We start from the raw sequence: 24,334 nt of genomic DNA, 5'->3' as shown, positions 1-24,334 counted from the left end.
AGCATAGGTGTTACAGGTAAACCTGAGAGTGAAGCAGTGACTGAGCTCTGTAAAGTATCATAATATAAGCTAAAAAGCATCATTTTGATCGATTTGAGATTAAATCTGTAGCTCCTCTGTCATCTGAAGAATGAAGAGATGGTTAAGTCCTCTTACTACACCTTAAAAGTTCTCCATTGAGACTTCTTTTATTTTGTGTGTTCATGAGTTTTGAAAAGCAGCTTTAAATTTGTGTTTATTGGCATCATTCCAGTAAATCTACTGAACTGATGCCAGTCATTTCTTACTGTCAGCATTTATTTTACATTTGGCCATTTTTTTGTTTGAAAAGAAAATATAAATATTTGCAGACATTTTTTTTTAACTAATTACTTGCCACATGTTCCCAACATTTAAAATCACAGTGGGCTTGGATCAATTGACTCTTTACGGAGTTGAACTAACACTGGTGGATCCACACTGTCAATTAACACCAACACTGAACTCTATTTCATTCAAAATAGAGTGAAAATGACGCTATAGTAGTAAAAATCAACTTAGACATATTAAACCCTGAGATATCAACACTCCAGTTTTTGCTGTGTTTGGGATGTGCTGTGGAACCTTCCTCTCTATGTGATACTCTGTTGTTAACAGAGGTGCATTTACTGCATTATTATCAATTCAACACTTTCATCATCAAATAATATGCAAAAAAAGATCTAAATATGGTCATGTATTAATTTCAATGTGCAGTGTTTGGTCTTAGCTGCAAAATTCTAAATTATGACTATAAATTTAGCACATGAGTATTTAGTTTTATCATGAGACACTTCTTTAAAACAATAGAAATGTATCTATATGCACATTTATGTGTACATCAGCATGTGTGCATTTCTTTTGGTCATGAACCATCATCTTAAAGCATCCAGTTTTAGAATAAATGTACATTTGAACCCTTTAAAGCCTAATAACAAATAATAGCTAGAAAATTCTCATTTTTTGGAACTGAAATGTTTATGTAACCTTCTACAGAAATCCAAAACCAAGAAAAACTGCCATAAAATTTCACATATATTTATTTTTGATCACATTTGACACATTAGGCATTTTGGGGAACTTATAATCCACTGGAGGGTGTTTTTAACATTAATCAGATTGTATTCAAAAAGTTTTGAAGTAATTTATTGATCATGTGGATTCAATGGAGGTCTCATAAAATTATGTACCAAATATGATGCAATAGGCTTTAAAGCATTAATTAAATCAGACTGACTTTGAAAAAACTGACCCCCCTCTTACTGTTTTGGTGTCATCTTGACCAACACTAACCTGACACGCCAGATGGCACATCCATCTGGTAAACCTTCAATACTAAGCATTTGGGAACGGGCAGAGGCTTTGAAAAAAAAACTCGGAGTGTGATTGGATGAATGTTCTGTCTGTCACATTTTTATGGGCCAATCAGAGCAACAAAGCACGTGACGTAGCCGCCAGCGAGCTGCGTATGCACAGCTACTGAGGAATATCACGAACCATGGTGACTGTAGACATGTTAGTACACGACCTTTGTTGTTTTTGAAAAGAAAAGAACTCACTGCAGTTCTTTGTTCTTCTTTTAACAAAGACATGTCATCAAGTTCTGATAAAACTGACACTTTGGCAGCATCCACGCTAATGTCTTCTGCCATAATTGCACCGGCCTCTTGTTGCTGCTTGCTTACTTCATGACTCCGCTGCACCCGAAAGTACTGCCCCTCGACGCTGACTGGTCCTGTCCCTTTCTAACCACAGGCCCAAACGGTTCAGACGTGAGCTTTGCAAGATGGATTTGCCAGTGAGAAACACTGAAATGGGCGTATCCATCTGCTTTGCGAGGTTAGAGCAACACAATATCCACTTTAGAACTAATGAAGTATTTCAAAGTATTGTGATTGTTTTAACATTTTTTTTTTTTCGATGTTACTGGTATCTTACTTCTCCTCTTACACTTACGTGCCTTCTGTGTTTGCACACTTCCCTGCAGACTCATGCCCTTATATGGGCGTAAAACAAGCATTGCTCTATGCTAACAGGGAAAGATGTGCAGGTTCTTCCACTCGGCCTTCATCAGTTTAAGAACACAGGAGCAAAACACTCAGCAGTTTAAAAATGTGCCATGAATTCAACAAGGGTGTCGCTTAGAAAATTTCTCAACAAGGTAAAGAAGAATCTTTGAAAGGTTTTTAGTGAATGAGGCTCATTATTGTCAGCCTCCATGTGAATTTAAGTTATTATCAAGCTGGAGAAAAATCAGGACTTTTAAGACAAATAGTGATAAAAGTTCATGGCTCAAACAGTTCATTTTTCTGGTGGTTGGCTTGTCCAGACCATCTTTCAAAAGTCAATGCCAGGACCTTTTTTCTTGCTGGAACTCCTGTTGACAGAGATCAACAGGAAAGTCTGGTTCAGTGTCTCTCTCCCAGTATGCATCAGTGATTTTCACAACCCTTAAACTTCCGACAGGGACACAGAGGACGCCGCTATGGCTGCTGCTGGTGTGGCTAATAAGGTGTGTATGTGTGGAGGTGGTGGGCAATCAGGAGAATGACACACACCACTGAGGAGGGGGTGGGACTGGGGAGGGGCAGCCAGAGGCCACATTGTAATTACACATCACAGTCCCTGTGGTCAGTGACTTCTGACTCTGCTGCCTTGGCCGTAGACGCAGAGGTGGCAGGTGGTGGTTGGAATTTAGCTTTAACAACTATTTGGACTGCAATTGTTGAAAACTTGGAAACAATCAGGACAGACACTTTCAGTTTTGTCTATTAAGTACTTGACCAAATTTATTTGACTTGTGATAAGCTTGATTTATAACTCAAATACAAACCACAGCATATGCCTCAAGTCCTTGCGGCCCTGAATCTTGCAGAGGCTGGTGCATGTAGTTGACATGCACCTCCTTAAAATGTCTAATATAATACAAAACACGAAGCCTGTGAACTGGGTAACACTGGTGACTGCTGGTCTCTGACTATGTCTGCAAGCATTTCACTCTGGGTTTAGGTAAATGGCTGCCGATGGCGATATAGATAAAATTAGATGCATAAGATGTGCATTTCCTCATCCATATCTTTCAGTGGCCTAACTGCTAGCAGCAGGAAATGTGCCAGCAGGACCGGGAACTGGCATAAAAGCTGCATTGCTGCGTAGCCCTTTCGCAGAGTATTGTGGAGTAACAATCTAAGTAAGTGCAAGTGACTGACACTATCACTTACCATGCACACTCCTCTTTGGGTGGTAGGTGCCATACAGGATGAGTGTAACATTGAGCACGGCTCCTGACGCCTCCTCATCCTGAGGCCTACTACAGGTCCACGATGAGCCTTTATGGTCAGTCACCTGGAAACAAACACATCAGAGAGGATTTTTTCAGCAGAAGGTCATGTGTAAAACTTCCTTCTTACATGTTGTAGCATCAGTTATGCACATTTACTAGTTCAGTCTTAATCCACATGAAACAGAGGAAAAAGCAAGGGTTTCTAGACATCATACAGTCAAATGAAGTCTGTTGAAAATTGTTCTTTCCCCAACAGAGAACATTGAGCTACCTCAGGTAAAAGATTCTTCGTGATTCCATTCACAATACAGTCTGCTCCTTTTTGACAGTATAAGAGCTGTCTTACCCTGTTGATTTTTATTTTAAGTTTAGGTAAAATGAGGATATAGATGCATGTATCAGAGGTGTAGAGATTGGTTAGTGATTGATTGACTATCAATTTCTTACATTTTGTTCAGTACATTGCCACAACCTCAAAAAGGCAAACTAGAATGGCTGTCTGAGGTGGCAGACCCACGCCTAAGCAGCGCCACCGAGGAACTCACGCTCCCATTGATTGGTGTTCAAAATTCGAAGTCCAACAAAAACCAAATGGGTGCGCAGATCATCACCAAAATCTAATCGATTCTTCCCTGTCACTATCCCAATATTCCCTGAAAGTTTGGTGAAGATCCGACTTTCCGTTCTCGAGTTATCTTGTACACATACAAACAAACAAACAAACAAAGATACGGAACCCTTTACATAACCCCCTGCCGATTTCATCGGCGTGGGTAATAACTGTTTGCTTTAACAAATCAAGGCAAGTCGAGGTGTGCCTTTGGAATTTGTATAACAATGCATCATTAACTTAACTGTACAATGACTGAAGATACTATAAATTAAAGGGGACATATGCAAAAATCCCTTTTTCAGGTTTTTCTAACAAAAATATTTACCCCTGGACTGCCCACAATCCCCTCAAATTCCAGAAAAAATCCATTCCCTCCTATCATCTCTTTCTTCACCTTTCAGAAAATGTGTGCGAAACAAGATTCAGATTTTCCCCTCATGATGACATGTGGGGCGTAAGCACCTGCCCCCAGATTGGCCCTCCACGCTTTGAAGAAAGTTCCGTCCTCCTCTCCTGATCTTCCTCTCAGCTACTGGCTGAGATGCTGATAGCTCAGTGGGTTACCCTTCTGACTTAGGTCTGGGAGATTGATGATTTGAATCCAAGTAAGGTCCTTAACTTTAGATAAAAGTGTCTGTAACATCAGGAGAGCCACATCCATTCCCTAAGAGGGGCGGAGTCAGACAGCTCATTAACATTTAAAGCCACAGACATAGAAATGGCTCATTCTGAGGAGAGCTGAAACAGAGAGCTTTTTAGACATGCAAAAATTCTATACTAGAGTGTTTTTTCAGCATCAAACTTCACAGGTATGTTGGGGACCTCTGAGACCAATATGAATGTGTCTTAAAAGGGTAAAATGTGTCCCCTTTAAGCCTAGCGTTAGTGCAGGACATGGTAGTCATATGCCAATCCGTGATCAGATGATGGCCTTCTGATCCCAATTATCACCCCCGGCTCCCGTAGCCAATCACAGCTCCTTCTCTCAGCACAGCATTCCATTTAAATTTGACGTACCTGTCACTATCCCTGCTTGCATTAATGCTGATGCACCACTCTGCTTCTGCTGCTGGCAAACCTTAAGCTCCTCCACCCCAGCCTCCTCCTTTATAGCATAAAGCTTGTTACTCCCTCATATTCAGATTCATGCTACCATGGATTAATTGCTTTCGAAAGTATTTTATTGTATTCAATCATAAATGTCATAATGTTATAAATGTTTCCATCCATTCAGGGGTTTCTAGTCACGCACCTCCTGAAAGGTCAAAGCATGCTGCCTGACTAATTTTCTGTGAAATCGAGCCTCGAGTTTTAGGATTCTTGACTTATGGATGTGAACATCACATTGTACTAAAACTCTCAGGTAGTCCAGGTTAAAGGCAGACTCAACTCCATGAAAACTTTCATCCTCTGCAGATCTGCTGCCCAGCCTCTGTGTTTGTGTTTTCTATATGTGTGAGAGCTCCAAGCAGGCCAGAGGCCAGCGATGGCGGCCCCCAGCCGAGCGCTGCATTGATTTGTTGTTGGTAAACAAACAGCTGGATGCTACAGGTGGATCGATATGCCTCTCATGCCTGCCAGCTTCCCAGCATGCTTTTCTACTTGGGTCAACATGGCTCTGAAGAGCTGCAACCAAAATGTCGCTTGGATACTTCACAAGTCAAATGCTTCTAATTAGGCTGAAGTTAATTTTCTAAACATATATTCATCCATCTGACCGAAGGGGCTAAGAAATCCATAAATATTTTTTTAAAGCCATAACATTCAAAAGTGGATCTGCAAAGTATGAGAGCTGCAAGCGGAGAAGAAAGGACATAAAGGAAGGAGAAATTAATCTGGCTTTTAGACAAAAGAGAGACAAAGAAATGAAAGGATTAGCAGAAGCAGAGGAACAGAGGGGAGAGGGGAAGGATTTCAAAGCCAGAGACAGAAACTACAGAGAGAAATAAGAGAGGTGAGAGGATTAGTGATGGAAAAGAGATGGAAGGATATCGAAATGGGTGAGTGTCAGGAAGGGGAAAGTGAGACCCAGCGATAGAGGATGAACCTGAGAAGAGCTAGGAGTTTACAAAGAGATGGTAAAGGTGAGAAAGGAAGACACAGAGAGAAAACATAAAGGATGAGGATCAGTAGCCTATAAGAAAAACATGGAAAAACATCATTGAGAGAGACTATAATACATAAAGATACAAAGAGACATAATAAAGGCATCTGCTATGCAAAATGTATCGAAAAAGAAATATTGGGAGTAAAACATTTTTGCAGAACTGGTTAAGAACAACAAAAAGAGACGTGACTGGTGGCTTTACTGGTTCAAAAACCAGGACATGCTTATTCTATGACAGGTTCATGAAGGCATCTGTAAACAGTAGATGGTGATACCTTCACTCCTGCCCTCTGGAGGTTGTTGCTGATGTCACTAACAGTTGTTTTAGGGTTTTTCTTTACAGCTCTCACAATGTTTCTGTCATCAACAGCTGCTGTTTTCCTTAGTCTACCTGTTCGATGTCTGTTACTGAGTACATCAGTGGTTTCATTCCTCTTCAGGACATTCCAAATGGTTGTACTGGCCATGGCCAATGTTTGTGTGATGGCTCGGATTGATTTTCCATCTTCTCACAGCTTCACAGTTGCTTGTTTATCACTCATAGACAGCTCTCTGGTTTTCATGTTTGGTTACACCTCTCAACTATAAATGCAGTCTGCGGAGGCAAAACCTAAGTCTGAAACTGAGTGTAGACATTCAGGACTATTTATTGTGAATAATCAATGTCATTGGACATACCTGGGCAACAAAACACACCTGTCAGTCCCACGTTCCAATACTTTTGCTCACATGAAAAATGGGGAGGTTCAAACTAATAATAATATCTTCACAGTGGTGTATCAGATCAAGATGTAAATACCTGGAAGTAAAAGCGGAAATGTTGATCTCTTGTCTCATATTCATCTTCTGATGTCAAACTCAAACGTTTTATTCTAAAGCAAATATAAAGGAACTGGGTCAACCATTCCCACAATTTTGGAGGGGACTGTACATATTTTTGGAGCCCCCTGATGTCTATCGCTGAGTTTGATGCTAATATGCTGTGTTGTGATTGGCCAAAAACACATGCTGGCTGAAGATCTGTGAAGACTGTCAGAGGAGGGTGATTGTACTCTCAAGAGTCTACTGTGCAAAACTATGCAAAAAACTACAACTGTAATCAAGATAACAATAATAAGTATGTGATTACCAGATCAAATTAAAGAAATAGTGTGCTTCTTGTCTGATAAGCTGCAAGGTAGAAGGTTTTCTTTAGACTTAAAGAAAGAAAAGTTGAACTATAACATACCTTTTTTTCGCCCTCTCAAATTTTTTGAATGTATGAATTCTCTGGGGCTGGATGGGAAGCTGTGGGGGGCCTGATGTGGCCTCCGGGTCTCCAGTTGATTATCAATGTTTTAGGGCATATAGGTGAAATGGAAAAAACAGCCGTTTTTCCACTTTTCATTTTCGTTGCAAAAACAGAAAAACAAATAACATAAAAAAAAAAAGTTTCCAATTTTTGTATTTTCAATTCTGTTATTTTGTTTTCTTCATTTACTGAAATACTTGAGGATAAAGAAATCATGTCACCATTGGGAAAGTTGAACATTTCAAAATTAAAGCCTCCATGTGAAAACAAGAGCCATCCATTGCATTTTACAGTATTATCATAGGCCAAAATGCTCTACATACAATGTATGATAAATAATGTAAATTGTAAATGTACTGGCAATACTATTATCATACTAGAGAGACTTCTAGAGAATTTCACTGCTAGCTCTGGAAACTTTTGTGCTTTTAAATATGTTAGTTTTGTCCTGTCTCCTTGCTCATTCATGTTTTTTTACCATCTACAGTCTAAATTATGTTAAGTGATGGGGGGGTTTGTTTGTTTGTTTCTTTGTTTCTTTGTTCATTTGTTAACAACATAACTCAAAAAGTCAATGACGGATTTTCATGAGATTTTCAGGAAACGTCAGAAATGGCATAAGGAAGAACTGATTACATTTTAGGAGTGATCCGGATCACCATCTGGATCCAAGAATTTTTTAAATGATTCTTTACTAATGGGAGATAGGGCTAATGGCGGAGGTCTATGCTGTTACCACTTTACAACAGGAGATGGCAGACATGACTAACTTCAATCCCAGCAGTACGTTTTTGGTGTGTTTCTATTCAAAGTCTTGGAGTTCATAGACTTTGAAAGACGCATGCCTGGTCGAGGAGACGAGTCGAAGCCTAACAGAGAGAAAGACAGTGAATTGTAGCGAGAATACTCACAATGCTGGGAGGAATAGAGGAATATTTACCCTCTGCCATGACTTTCAGTCGTACGGTGAGACCATGGGTGCTTCCGCCGTGACAGTCCACATGTAGTGAAGCCAGTACTTTGCCTCACCATGTCTCCACCCCACCGGAGAGGGAGTAATCAGCCAATTAGACTTTGGGAGTGATCTGGATCACCGTCTGGATCCAGGAATGTTTTTAAAGGATTCTTCACTATTGGGGGATAGGGCTAATGGCGCAGGTCTGCGCTCTTTGAGTGCTTTTCTAGTTTATTAAATACATTTGTGTTTTAGATATTTTTCAAAAATTTGGGTTGCCATATTTCATAAAGAGATGGAGATGGGTCGTAATGCCCAACAAGTTGAGAAGGCTTCTAAATGGCATCTGTTACGGGATTAGACACTTTATTTTTTAAATCAAATTTCATGAAGCTTTCATTTTTCATCCTCAGATATAATTAAATGAACCGTCCAACCAAAAGTGTGACGTTGTGAAAAAGAAGCATGTGCAAGCATGCAGGTATGGGCCCTTCAACTGGATTGGTTCAAATTCTGAGTTGGAAGTTGATTAAAATCTGTATGCTATTTCATATTTTTTATTGAGGTACACTCAGTGTTCATTTTGTATTTTCAAACTATCTCTTAACAACTTCACTTTCCTCAAATTTTGCACTACCGCAACCTAGACTTCTATTCAAAATAAAAACCATTGTTTTACCTTTGACTAATGGTAGTTTTATTTTATCACCAAAGATCTATTTTTAGCTAGTCTTGGTCTTGTCTTTCCCACAGGAAAAAAGGTAGTTGACTACTATTTTTAGTCCTAGTTTTAGTTGAAGAAATTAACTCTCCCCCTCTCCTCTGACTGTGAATGTACTTAAAGGCTATTAAGGCTGAAATGATCAACATGAAGTTGCTATAATGCACTCCACTCCATTTATTGTTCTAAAATAAACAGAAGCTTCAAAGTAAAGCCCTTAAAAGGAACCGGTGAGTGTTGGCTGCGTTAGAGCGGGAGCCAGAGTCAGATGGGGGGGTGGGGGGGTGAGGAGGGGGGGGAGTCTTGCTGCGTCTACATATGTAAAGCAGCAGGGAAGCAGCAGTGTGTCAGACTGAGGCTCTGGCCCAACCTGAGCTCCTCGCTGCTCCCTCCAACACATCAATCATCCAAAACAGGGCCATCACAGCCACACTGCATGCTGGGAGACACACACACCCACCTACTCATACACACACACTTCAGCAGGCTTAGAGACAAACAACTAAACAAACACACGCTACTGCACCAGCACAAAAATGGTAAATCATCAACACATGACTGCAAAAGTAATTAGTCAATTCAAAACACATGTAGGCACATTCAGAGGTAAAACTTAGAGAATCACAGTGCAGACTCACACAAACACACAAACAAACACAATTACACGACTGAATCCAGCAACACAGAGACAAACCTCATCAAAAACTCTCTTAAGTTCACAGAGAAAACGGCACAAACAAACACCTACAGTGTAAACTACACACACGCACACAAACACACATGAAGGAGTGTGTGCGTACACCCAGAGTCACACTCATGATGCCTCACAGACTCACACAAAGCACAGAGACAAACAGAAATAGGTATCCTGTGCCCACAGGGTGCCCTCGCCCCCGACCATCTGTGACGGGTGCCAACACACAGTGGGTGATATTTACATGGAGTCCCCCCCACCCCTCCACTCCCCACAACACATACACAACATACACACACAACATACGCACACACACAAAATAATACCCACAAAGGGCCGCACGGATCGCTTGATCTCCCCAAACTCATTAAACATGCAGATATATGCAAATATATGCACCTCTAGAAATCCACCTTGGGCCAGAGTGAGTGAGAGTGTGTTGTTGTGAGTGTGCATCTGGTACAGCGTGGTGAAAATATGTACGTGAGTTTGTTTCTACTGCAGCAGCTACCAAGGCTTTGACAGCCAGTCTACCAAACTTGAGCTGTGGTTGTGTGTTTACTGCATGCACTATCAGAACATGTTCTTTTATTTTGATCATTTACCTGAAATGATTGATATGTTAGACATTATGTCTGAGATCACCAAGAAACTTGTGTAAACTGCAGTCAGATGTTGAAACAAGCATTGGGTCACACGTTAGCAGCTGGTATAAAGGCTAAGACTGACAGGATTAAATCCTGCCTTTCTTTTGAGTCCAAAAAGAGACTGGATGGTGCAACTTTTATGAAAGTGTTGGACTATGGTGAGGTTTTGAAGAAGCACGCCTTGTCTCTAAGATTCATCACTGTTTTTTTGTATGATTGTGTTCTTCCTTGTCTTTGTGTAGACTAAAACACCGGCATATTCTAATGCATGAAGACTTTTAATCTCAATGAGGTTATCCTGGTTAAATTAAAGTAAAAAAAAAAAAAAATTGGAAAATCACCAATATCTTAAGATTTTTCTTAAATTTGTTCTTGAGAAAGTTTCTAAGCAAAACCTGCATGGGATTCATGACACATTCTTAAACTGCTGAGCTGTTCGCACCTGTGTTCTTAAATTCATTAATGCCAGGCGCTTACAAGTTTAAAGTATGTGCATATTTCTTCTGATTAGCATGTAAAAATGCCCCTTTTATGTCTTTGTTAGTGCATACGACTGCAGAGCAGTGTGCAAACACAGAAGGCACGCTGGAGTGTGAAGAGAAGAAGGAAAATGTCAGTAATGTACAATTGAATTTAACCTTACTAACCAATTGCCCAACTTTGAAATACTACAGTAGTTCTAAACTATAAGAAAGATGAAGATTTAATTGTATTCTTAGAACCAGTGGTGGACACAACAACTTTGACTGGATGTTATTAGAGGTTCTGACAGTGCTTTGCTCAGAAATGACATGCATCATGCTGTAATGAGAAATGGATGCATTCCAGATGAGTTTAAACAGTTAAATTGATAGGGTGGGGTATGAAAGTATGATTTAAATCAAACATACATTAATTCGAACACCTGCTGCTTTAAATAATGAAACATCATTTTAACAGATTTAAATGCCTGTCTGTAAAGATTGTTCTTAGAATTATTTCAAAATAGTGTCAAATGTAAAAACTTCTTTAATTGCTGAATTTACATTCAGAATTTAATATTTGGTTGTTAATATCAAATACTGCATGTTTAATGTAGTACTTGGCTATATTTAAGTCAGGTATTTGAACATATTTATTTCTATAAAAGTGTTAAACTGGTAAAAAGTATGAAAAACATGATCAAAAACATTTAATTATGTCATTCATGAGTGCATAATTAAGAAATTTTATCCTGTCCAGCACTCAAATGTTTGTCAGACTTTTTTTTAGTTTTTATTCACAGCTACAAAAAAAAAAAAAAAAAAAAAAAAAAAACAGTAAAGAAAACTGTGGGTGATTTTTAGACTCTCTAAAAGGTGTGTGTTTCATGGACATTTTTTCCTCAGCAGCAGATGTGAGTGTGGCCCATTATCTTTCAAAATAACACACTTTACCATCAAAACCTGTCAAGTTACACACTGAAAGTTCTTGCTTTTCTTTAGTATTATTGTCATTGATTTTGTTTGTTACTGGCTGTTGTATCTGGTTATAATCACATTATGATCAGTTATGCTTACTGTTATAAGGCATCATAAATAGTCATGAATGCTTATTACTATGGTTATACAGCCTTATAGGTGTGTTATAATAATTTTCAATAATATAATAGAGAGGGGGCATTGAAAGTGTTACCCATTTCTATTGCTGTATCTTCTTCATTTTGCACACAGATGATGGCCTCATGTCTGTATTCATCATGAAGAAAACACATTACTTCACCGTAAATCCTTTGCACTTTATTATAATACATCAAAAACTTCAGTAAAAATGCCTCCCCTGATTACCCACACCTGTAATACCCTGATTACCTGTGCAGGGTTTCCTTCCCCATGTTGCCTGTCTGTAGTTTCCCTGTATACCTCATCCTGTAATTCTTTTGTTTATACTTTCTTATGTATAGGCAGCCTGTTTTTTTGATCCAGACTTTCTGCCCCTTCATCTGATTTTCCTTATTTCTATTCGCCTGACCTTAAGCTCAGAAACAGTGAAAAAAGCTGTGAAACCAGGTTTCATTCCAAAGTGATTAGTCATAACTTGTTTTATTCTGACTAACTGCGCTAACTTACAGAAAGAAAGAGAGGGAGCGGAAACCATTCATTTTTCCTCTGACAGGGTTGAACAACATTGCCATAGCAAAGGAGGCAGAAGTTTATGTAATACGATCTGTCTATTTTTTTTGCAAAACATTTACCTTTACCACTTTCATGCATTAATTATTACATAACAGAGGAAGATTTTTAAATGTTTTGTTTATCTTTACTTCTTGGGATGATGTGGATTTATTCATTTAGGCTTTCAATAGTCATGATTGGTTTCAGAAGCGTCTACTAGATTAGACATCATGCAGTGCTGCAATGTGAAAATGAACAAAACAAAATAACTGAAGTGTTTTTTCTTGAATAAAGGCTTTTCCAGTTTGTAACATGTCTATTAGGTTGGAAATATTAATTTGAGGTCTTGAAAAGGAATTCATGGCACATTTCATCTCTAAACTTGCTCCAAATAACATTTAATAATTATAATATTAATAATAATAATAATAATATAATTATAATCTTTATTTAGAGAGCACTTTTCAAAACAGAAGTGCTTTACAAGCAACAGAAATTACAACATAAATAAAACACCAGTAAAACCAGGCAGAAAAGTGGGTACAAGTATAAAGATCAAAATGTTAATCTCAAATAAACTCAGGTAAAAAAGAGCAGTTAAAACTCAAGTAAAATCAGGAAATGCTCTTTAATAAAAGTATGTCAACTCAGCTGATCTGATTTCCTCAGGCAGGGAGTTCCTGAGCTCTGGGGCCCTGACTGAAAAAGCCCTGTCCCCTTTAGGTTTAAGCTGTGCCCCTGGGACAGCTAAGAGACCCTTTCCTGAGGATCTCAGGGTGTTAAGGGGTTAAAAGGGGTTAAAAGATCTAAAACGTAGAGAGCAGCCAAGCCATTGAGAGCTTTAAAAGTCATCAGTAAAATTTCAAAATCAATCCTCAAACACACAGGGAGCCAGTGTAGAGAGATAAAATAGGAGTGATGTGCTCAAATCTGCTAGTTTTAGTTAAAAGCCTGGCTGCTGAGTTTTCAACCAGCTGCAGGTGGTAAATATCTTTTTTTGGCTCAGGCAAGTAAAAAGGCTGCTACAATAATCTAGGCGTGAGGATATAAATCACATAAAAGTGTTTCTGTGTCTTTAAAATTTAGGACTGATTTTATTTTTGAGATTATAAAAACAGGATTGCACAAGTTTAACGGCCAGTAAATATGGATAGGCATGGATTTAAGCGCTTTCCATAAAACACAGTTGATGAAACTGACTTACTAACCCACACACAATAGTGTCTGTATACAAATGCACAAATCTACAGACTTATATTAAGCATTCATTTCTATTGAAATATAGCCAACAGTGTACATGATGCCCAATTTAGAGGACATGTATTCAAAGTATCTAAACCTCCAATCAATGACAATTTTAATGTGGGGACTTGCAACGATCTTCTAGAATAGCAGGGTTTACTATATACTATACTCTGCAGTGACCAACATTGTGTCTGTCTTTCATCTATGTCTATCCATCTGTCTAACTACCTACCTACCTACCTACCAACCTACCTACCTACCTATAGGACAAGGAAAATTAATAGAGACTCTGTGCAAAGAATAAAGATGTATTTAGGTATTCTTAAAGATAAAAGATCTCAAAACATATTAATGTCAAAATGTCAAAAGAAAACTAATCAGACTAGGTCAGGCATGGGAGCATATGCCGGTTTGGTGGTTTGTTGTGTCAACCTTGGTTCTGTACTGTAGGCCAGTGCCCCGTCTCTCTCTAGGTATATTCCCAGCTGACCCCTCCACAATATAAACCAGCGCCCCCAGCATCTGGACCAGCCCACTGGATCCTGGGCACCCAGTACGCAGTGAGCTGGATCAGGCTCTGGAAAGAATGAGAGGTGCCCGTAAAAGCGCAGTTGCAGTTCCCATATCAAGCAGCTAACCCTTCCTATCCCCTTTCTCCTGAGCACATCAGCAGTCGAAACACAGTCTTGCCAACAATTCCGAAAAATGCACCAAAGAGAGCATCCAGGCCTCACAAGAGTATAGTAAAACCAGAAGAACAAAGACAGGAAGACTGACTTTGTCTGCATGCTCAGATACCAGGATCACAGCATCATGACGCTCCTCCTAAAATAATTTAGTGCACACAAAATGCATCATTTCGTTACAGATACATCTCAAACTGAAATGTGTAGAGGAGTATTGTCAAGAAGTAGATGAGAGACAGCAGAGCCAACAATAGTTGAGCTGAAGACTGCTATCAAAGTAACCTGGGCTTCATAACACCTCAGCAGTGCCACAGACTGATTGCCTCCATGCTAAACCACATTGCTGATGCAGCACAGTGATTTCATATAAATTATATATCATACATAAATTAACATTTTTCAGAAGTCTGACATAACTGATTTATAAAGACACTTTTTGGATTGGTCTTATTTAATATTCTACTTTATTTATTCATTATCAGGATACTTGACTTTGATTTTAATGAACTGTAAAGCTGCAAGGCCAACACACTTGAACCAGGCATGAAATATTTTACTTTATGTATAGGGTGTAGAATATACTGTAGGAGATGTTGACTTTTGAATTAAATCACAGAATTTTATTATTTTCTGCATCTGTCAAGCTTTTCTAGCTTCCAGCCTCGTCCACATATCAGACTCCAAAGTTTCTTCATGACCAGCTGATCACTCCTTTGTCATCTTAGTTTGTTTCAGTCTGTAAAGAGAGCAACAGGGGCTCCAGTGGAAGCGTCAGGATGGTAAATACATATATGATCCATCAGTGAAGGCCGGCATGGATGGTCATTTGTGTGAGTGGGTGTATAACACAGCGGCAGCTGTCTTTGAGCAGAGACGTCTTTGATTCCTAGAGGACTCGAAGTTTAAAGCTGACTTTGACTTGTTTGACTGATGCTGTAGAAATATAATGGCATTGCAGCACAGGGGCTACACATGTTGGTACACTCTAACACACATACATGAGTGCACACTCACTCTCTGTGGACAAGCAGTATGGAGGCAGTCAGGGTGGAAAGGAGCGTTGGTGTTTGTTGAGTTACTGCTGCATTACACTTACTTTAATGGTCTTTTACCCTTAGTAAGAGAGTGCCTGTATACATTTCTATCCTGCTGTGGTATCCAATGAGGAAAGTTTTTGTTTTATCTAGGGCTGTTAGCATTAACACATTTATTCATCAGCAATCTCTGTAGTCACAGTTAGGATATAGCTTTTAAACAGAGAATACACACAGATCCTTGCGTGGACACGGCTTGCAAAGTGATGATGTGAATGCATTACACTGCAGTGGTAAATTAAGTGGATTATAGTCAATATAGTTGCCAAAAAAAGCGCTCTGTTTGTTGTCTGCCACACTCACTCACCGCTAAATGAAACGACAAAATCATAACAGACATACAATGTCCTAAAGTCAGCTGATGCAGCAGAACAACATCATCTGCAAAAAGGAAAGATGGAATTCTGAGGTCCCCGAACTGGAAACCCTCCTGATCTTGAGGCGCAGCCGGGTGGGGCTGCACCGCGAGATCCTGTCCATGAAAATCACAAACAGAATCAGAGACAACGGGCAGCTAGATTAATCTAGATTAATCTCACTGCAATCCTGTAGTTACTCTAGATTAATCTAGACACTGTAGTGTCCATGATATCAGTCATGGAAATATAACAGATAAAGGCATACGTTTGTAGCCTACTCACAGATCATAACAGAGACAGAATTAAAAAGTTGTTCTCCATCTCTTCAACTTGTCTCAGTGCTGTGACGAGCGTGTGCTGTATGAAGCTCTCTGTCAGGATGGATCCAGTGGGATTTTAAAGGAGTGACGGACAACAAAAAGTCTAGTGAACCTCTGGTTTGTGCTTATGTGCAAACAACATGTAATATCGACTACTGGTTGTAATCACACACCCAAGCATCCACTCTTTCATTAAAAACAGACTTTGTCCAGTTCAGCGGAGAGCGACACAGCCACTCGGATGTGACCCCTCTGAAACCACACACACATACACACACACAGACACACATGTCATGGCGGAGAATTGCAGCGCAACACGTTTCCTCGACGTAGAACTTCGAATGGTCAACGACGGCGTTGCACGCCATGGACACAACGCAGAAGTATAAATCAGGCTTAAATCTGCTCACAGCAGACCCAAACCTCCGCCCTCCTCCCATTGGAAATGACTGGAGGCGTGTTGGTAGCCTACTACATGTGCTCGGCAGTGTGTCAAATAAAAAATATGTGCCCCTGGCCTGTCCACAATCCCCTCCAGAACTGGAACCACCCCCCCACTCCACCTTTCAGAAAACAGATGACTGAAACAAGCCATGCTCAGATTTTCCCTTCATGATGTCATGTGGAGAGTTAGTACCCCCCCCAGATTCGGTTGGCCCTCCCCGCTTGGAAGAAAGTTCTGCTCTCCTCTCCTGATCCTCCTCTCAGCTGTCAGCTGAGAGGAGGATCAGGAGAGCCATGTCCAATTCCTGAAAGGGGCGGGATCAGACAGCTCATTAACATTTAAAGTCACAGACACAGAATCAGCTTGTTCTGAGCAGGACTGTAACGGGTTTTTAGACACACAAAATTCCAATTCTGGAGTGTTTTTTTAGCAACAAACTTTGCAGGCTTGTTTTGGGGGCCTCTGAGACCAATATAAACTTGTCTTAAAGGGGAAAAATATGTCCCGTTTAAGATGGTACACCAATCCGAAATTTAAAAAACAATTTCAAATGTAAAACAGTGGAGTTTCAAAATGTTTAGGTTTAATTTATTTAACAGGACAGTGTGCAGTGTCATTGATTATTTACAAAAATAAAAAGATGGCTAGACCAGAGTTAATCTGTGGAATCTGTGTCCTCACATGAAAGACAGACATGTACCAAACAGTCACATTAATGCAATTAACAACAGACATTCCAATTTAAATCATGACTTAAATTCTTATAATTTGACATCCCTAGTTTTATCTGTAGATTTTTTTTAAAAAGATATTCAACAATTCACATTTGAAAACTTGATTGGTCTTCAGGGAGGGATTCAAAGGCTCATTAGAGCAGAATCATGACAAAAACCCTACTTAAGAACATTGCAAAGTAGACTGAACAAAAATGGCATTACAAAACCTGTAAAGCAGGCTATAAAGGTCTGCACTCATTAGACTAGCAACGTAAAATAAATGTGTAAAAAGAGCTTTCTGGAGCCTGAAACTGTTTCCAAAGTTACCAAAGCATAAAGAAGAATAATATAAAAAAGGGGATAAGCAAAAGCTCTACAGAAAACAAATGCTGAATGAATAAAGCTGCAAAACACTGCAATGAAGAACAAATAGTAAAAGCCAGAGGTTGTTAAGGTACTTATTGATAATGATGCAGGTACATTTGGTAGAGAAGGTTCACAGCTTAAAGCATCTTGGGTCGGTGGGGAATCTGCATAAACATTTTTAAGCTTTGCAGAAAGTAATTCAGCTGAAAATTCACACAGATTGCTCTGTGCTCAATGTATTGGGACATAGATTTGAGAAAAAGCTGCTGCAGCTGAATTTTCTGAAGATTTTTAGTCACACCACAAAAAATATTTAATTTCTCTCTGTTGTGTTCAGACAAAAGGTTGATTTGCACATCCTTTATATTGCATACATTGAAAAATTATGTTACAGCAATGTGATCAGCTCATTGTCAGCTGCCACTGTTGACGAAAACGTGACTTGAAAAAGTTCAACTCAACAGTGCAGACATCTCAAGCCACTAGGCTTTCATGCTGTAAATGCCCAGCTACCCGGACACGCCATTGCATAAGTTGTTACTTAAAAAGAAGGCTGATAATGTAAAAAAAAAAAACAAAACAAAAGAGTATTTGAAGAATATATGAACAAAATGTAAGGACGCCCAAAACGAATGCACTACAAACTATCTGCATCTCATACTAAAGGCTTCATTGTAATATATTTTCACTATTTCCAAAAGAATAGTACATCTAAGCATGGCATAAATACAGGAATCCTTTCAAGAGATCAAATGAGAAGACACAGAGACATTGTGTATGTGAGAGAGGGTAAGAATGCAAATGAAACAGGAAAAATAAAAAGAGAGAGTGTGTAAGGAAAGATCGAGGATATACAAGGTCCAAATATCCTCTAATACTCCTGTTGAATAGTTTTAGTGATGATTAAGTAAATCACATCAATTCGGTTTAAATCCATATCATTAATTGATGTTTGTTGGCTCTCTGGACTAAGCTTTACCTTCATCATAATTCTTCCTGAGCAGTCAAAGCACTGAGCTGAGCAGCGGCACCACAGATGGCGGTAGAGCGAGCATGGGGGAGAGCACATGTGAGGAGAGAGAGAGCATTTCCAGCCCTGCGGTCTCGTCTCCTTCACAGTGCTGGAAGGTCAGCCGTGCCTCGAGCCATAAGACTCGCTCCCTTTTCACTTCAGTCCTGCTTTTATTCCAGCAGCTCCACAGTGCTCTTTGACAATTGTCATCATGACAAATCAATATAGTCTCTCTACAGTCACCCTCCCCACCATCCCCTCTGCTGCTGCCCTTGAGTTTTTAAACACTGATCCAGCAGATAGACCAGTTATAGTCTCTATCCATAGCCTCAGTTTTATAGTTTACTTGCCACTGTATGCCAGCCATATCAGTCTTCTGTGTCCTTTTTCTCTCTTTGTCCTCCTTCAGGCATCTTTTCAAGCTGATGGTGAGATGAAATTTAATGTTTCCAGCAACACTGAAAAGTTTACAGAAAATAATGTGATTCCCTGCTGATTCAACCTGCACCCCATCATAAAATTAACGGACACATAGGTTTCTTGTTCCAATATGACTGTGGCTCAATAAGCAGAGTTGGCCATCTCTTAATCAGAAGGAAGAGGGGTTCAATCCCTGGATCCTGCAGTCAAAAATTGATGTGGCAAGACAGCAGATCCTAAATTGCTCCCACTGCTGTGTCAGTGGCATGTGAACATGTATGGATACATATGAATGAGTCCACTTTACATAGCAACTTTTACCATCAGAGTGTGTATGTGTGAATGGGTGTGAATAGGGAAGTATGAACTGTGGTGTAAAAAGCTCTTTGAAAAGTCAGATGAAAAGAAAAGTGCTACGAGCTGAGCTGAGCTTCAACTGTTGTTGAATTGACTGGTGACTACTGCTTATGTCAGGCTTTCCACACACTGGACAATTTTAAATCCTGATCAGTTTTAAAGACATGGGAGACCACAGCATTAGAGATGGTTTCAAACAATTTTTCACCTCATAATCCTGAGAGCACACACCAGATGGTGAGACACCTGCCATCTCTAGTACCGATTTCACACTGAAGATCCATTTACACACACGATCTTGAGGAATCTTGCATGACAAAATCTGACTTCTGAAGAAAAACAAAGATGGAGGATGGTCGAAATCCTCCTTGCATGCAAAATAGTTGGTGCAAAACTTCCAAAATGAGGAAAAGAATGATGGCTGAAATGAAGATTTAGTTGTGATTATGTTTGTGAGCCATTAAAGTACATGACATCAAGTTGATACTACCTTTTCTGCTTGTTCTCATTCGCTGTTGTGGGCATTCTGTTTGAGGTAGTCTGACCTGTAACGGAGGTCAGACTACCCCAAACAGACATATGTTTGATATTTATCATGCAAGGTTGTCGTGACTCTGATGTGATGGGAAGCAGTGAAATAACTGTCAACACCAAAAACTTGAGGAATACTTGTTTGCATCAATGAGGGCAAATCTGACCTGAGGGACGAGCTTAAATTCATAAGTCTGTAGGGAAAGAGTAAGGAGGGGTGGGGCTTATAGTCTTATAAAAAATGCATTTACAACACTTGATTGCCTATTCGAAGGCCTGTTTTAGACCTGGCATGTGAGACGTGTGCTGGTCACACCATGACTTGGCTTTCATTTCAGTTTGCTTTAACAAGTCTGGGCTTTAAAACTGCGTGCCTGAGAGCTGCATCTCATATGCCTTATATACACATCTCATGCACAGAGAATCTAGAGCATCAGTTCCCAACCTGGGGTCCGGGACCCTTCAGGGGGCTGCAGGAGATCTTAGCAAGCCTTTGTCTGTTCTGAGGCAACCAAACTTGATTTGCAAAAATTGACTAAAATGGTGATAAAACCGTTATTAAGTAGATTATACAGAGATCCTTTGATAAGAAAAGTATGCATAGGCCTTTTTAGGTTTTTATCAGTGAAACAATTAAAATCTATGTTTATTTTTGGTGGCAGTGTGTCACTTTTTCATTTCCTCTGGGTCCTGGGGGGGGGGGGACTGATGCAGAGGACAGAAGACTTGCCTATTTTTCTGCAAGCTTCACGCATCTCTTGGCCAAAAATACAGAGAGCCATTTTACCTTGTTATAGCAGATATGCATGTCTGAGCATCTCTGCAGGATATTTAATTTGTATTTGATCTTATGAGGGCCACTTTAAACTTCAACTATAAGTGAAGCTCTCCATTTCCACACTGGTATAATATGTCACAGGAAAGATAAACACAGCACGAGTTCTCTTTCAGTTTGAGCTTTTCAAAGTAAAAGCCCGGTTTAGTACTGCTTCGAAGAATCTTGCTTATTTTGTGGATAATGCTTTAATTCAGATTTTTTTTTTCCCCAGCTAAGTTTGACTTCACAATGAGTCGTCCACTTGCAGAGAGATTTTCTGAGGTAAACTTATGAAGCTGAGAGAGTAGGAAGATGCAGCCAACATGCAGCGCACACATGCCTGTGTGAAAACCTTGACGGTGTGTGTTGGAGCGGGCACAAGCGGCAGTTGCACACAGGAAAACAATGCAAAATGTGGTAACATGCTAAGAAAACAGTCAGAGTTGGATGTTTTTATGCACAGTATTGTTCTAGTTATGAGTCTAGCAGATTTAGTAATACACGGACTTTGCAGAGTTTGAAATGGACAATAAGAGTCAGAGGGATGTGTTAAAACACAGCTTATAAGTAGAGCAGAGGGACTTGCTCACTGTAATAACTTGATCTGTACTCACTTATGTTTGAATAATTGGAACAGCAGATATGTATTTGTTTGATGTTTGTTGTTCCCAAAGTCCTAACTGAGTTGTGAAAGAAGGCTTTTTGGTTTTCTGCACCTTTTCTAGAACAATCTGCAGACTGATTTTAAAATGTAAAAGTTGGTGACTCAGGGAGAGGAGATTCACATCATGGATGTGCAGCCAACAAATACGGAGCAGAACCACTGAGGAATTTTCCCAACGCCTTGTTGAAACTATGCTATGAAAAATTAAGGCAGTTCTGAGAGCAAAAGGGGGTCCAACCTGGGACTAGCAAGGTGTACCTAATAAAGTGGCTGGTGAGTGAATATCCTCGCAGAAAGAAAAAGTGGGGATTTGTTTAATGTCATTCAGGTAAATGAAGATATGCTCTCCTGTCGGTAGGTGTCAGGATTTACTTTGCTGGTGTCAGGTCAGGGTGTCAAACTAGACTAGATGACGCTGCAAGAAAAATTCTGACATGCTAGTTTGTTGGATCTTGGTCGTGAGGAGTTTTGGAAGAATCGCTGACACTAGACTGGCTGTCATTCCCAACACTCATATTTAGGCCTGACGTTTGACGATTAGATAGAGTCTGGCAAAAATCCGACTGAATTTGTGCAGGCTGAGCCAGCCTTTAAAAAAACTGTTGGAAATATTTGAAGGTAATTAAATGATCAACTTAAAAATATTTGGATGTTCAGTCAATTTGAATTATGTAATTAAATGTAAAATAACTGTCATAGTCTTCTTTGTGGTTTCAATTGTGGCATAAAGAAAGCTATAAATCTGGTTATTCAACAAAATGTGCAGACATTTTATAGACTCTGTTCCATGCCACTCAATTAAGTCTTGAATGTAAGTTTCTGTTCTCAGTGCCTTTGTCCCGTCTTCTCTCTGTTCCTCTCTGTTTGACTTCAAGCATTTTGACTCTCATTTCTTCCACCTTGTTTGTGACTCTGTTTTCATGTTTCTCTCCAATCTGTGGTAAAGTTGACAACCAGCGTAAAACCAATCATTGTGCGAGTGTGCACTGATTACTGGCGTGCAAAAGCATGCGGCACGTAAGATGCAAGCGTTAATTCGTGTCGCGAGCATCGCGGTGACTCGTCTCGGCCCTCCGGTAATGAGCAGCAGCGTCGTTATGTGGCTCAGCTTCACGGTGTTTCCTCCATGTCTCTGCGACACACTGGGCCTTGGTAATTGGTCACAGAGGGGACAGTAAATCTGCACGAGGACGTGGGAGACAGAGAGAGGGAGAGGGAGAGAGAAAGTGTGTTTGTGTGTGCAGGAAGAGGTAGGTGATAGAGGACAGGGGGTGGGTGTCTTTCATCTTCACAGCTTTTTCTCCATAAACCTCCAACTGTTTACAAGGACTGACGCCTATTTGCACACGCACACACAGACACACACATAAAGAGTAAGCCCCCCCCACCTCTACTTCTTCCACCCACACGTATATACAGTAAATGACCTCAGCGCGCTACTGTCTGTGAGTATGGATTCTAATCAGACGTCGGCAGTATTGTGTCTGTCAAACCTGGCCAAGGTTACTTAACCTTCCAGTCTTAATTTCCCTTCCATTTTAGCTCCTTCCTCCATATCAAACATCAGCACATCTATGAGGGGAAAAAAAAAGGAAAAGAGTGCGGGGAGGAAAATGAAGATTGCCATGCTTGGCTGAAACTCGGAGATGAAAGTAGAGGATGATTCACATTGCTATGGTAAAATGAACTGAACCAAGCTGAGCTGAGCTGTGCTGGGCTGGGCTATTTTTAAACTTCTATACGCTGCAGCTACTGGAAGAGGACAATATGAAGCAGAAAAAAGGTTTCTATATCATGAGTGAAGGTATGAAAAAAGAGCTTCCAGGAGAAAATAGAAAATAAGTGTACAGGCTTCGCCAAGAATACTTTTTTTGAAAATTGTGCAGTCTAGTTGTCTCAGGTCATCAATTGAGAGATCTAGACCCAGTGTATCAAATCTGTAAAGATACAGCATCAGATTTTTCGAGTCTAATAAAGTCAGGTTTGTTAAGTTATTAAATGCAAAAAAGTATCGAAAAATCCTCAAAACTGCGAAACAAAATTGCACAACAAGAGTTTGAACTAAATAAGAGCATACTAACAGGGACAATGCTAACATGATGAAATATTTAGGGGGCTCATGTGTCGGGGTTTGACAGGGACTGTCCCATTTTCAAGTTCCATCTCGCAAGCAGTGTTAATTTTCACAGCCATTTCAGATATAGCTTTAGCCTTAGTCTTAAGATTAAAATGTCTTTTAAGTCACATTTTAGTCATTTTTTAACTCTTTAAAGTTTTTGTCTTGTATAAGGCTGGCTACATGCTAGAGGATTTTAAAATCGGTTTTAAAAACATGGGAGACCACAGACATACAGACAAATATGGACAAATACACATTAAACAACCCAGCTTGAAGTCTCTCCACAAACAAGGAAAAGAATCAGGATAAAATTCTTTGCTGGAATAAACCTGCAGTTGTGTTTATTCTTGTGAGCGGTGAAAGTTTGAATGATCCGGCTACTGATGTTACTCTGTCTGCTCACTCTCATTGGTTGCTGTGGTGCTGAAACCTTTGCTTTCATGAACTCATCATGTATGAGATTCCTTGAACTCGCTCTGTCGTTGGTAGAAGAGCTTTTAATGCTTTTGCTCCATCATGTTTGACTGAGCTACAGGGTCATGTTAAGCTTGAGGGTTGTATAAAATTTAAAAGGTTTTAGGGAGCATTTGACCAGCACATTTTTCTACTGAGAACTGTTGACTTGTTGATTGATGTAACCTTGTAGATATGTTCGGTTTAATGTCAAATATGTGGAACTTATCATGCTGGACTCTCTTGTAGAAAGGTTAAACATAAAAGCT

At 39.7% G+C, this 24,334-nt stretch overlaps 1 protein-coding gene across 1 annotated transcript in view; it reads right to left on the bottom strand.

The window, feature by feature from the left end:
• The window catches only part of LOC121513486 (proprotein convertase subtilisin/kexin type 4-like), a 152,926-nt gene that overhangs the window by 27,546 nt on the left and 101,046 nt on the right, over window positions 1-24,334 (bottom strand). The window contains exon 13 of the mRNA XM_041793273.1: window positions 3,240-3,363. Coding sequence (XP_041649207.1) covers window positions 3,240-3,363 — 124 coding nt within the window. The remainder of the gene's footprint in view (window positions 1-3,239; window positions 3,364-24,334) is intronic.

The sequence above is a fragment of the Cheilinus undulatus genome, linkage group 8, assembly GCF_018320785.1.
Source record: "Cheilinus undulatus linkage group 8, ASM1832078v1, whole genome shotgun sequence".
NCBI lineage: Eukaryota > Metazoa > Chordata > Actinopteri > Labriformes > Labridae > Cheilinus > Cheilinus undulatus.
The sequence above is the reverse complement of the archived record's forward strand: the minus strand, read 5'-3'. Positions and strand labels throughout refer to the sequence as shown.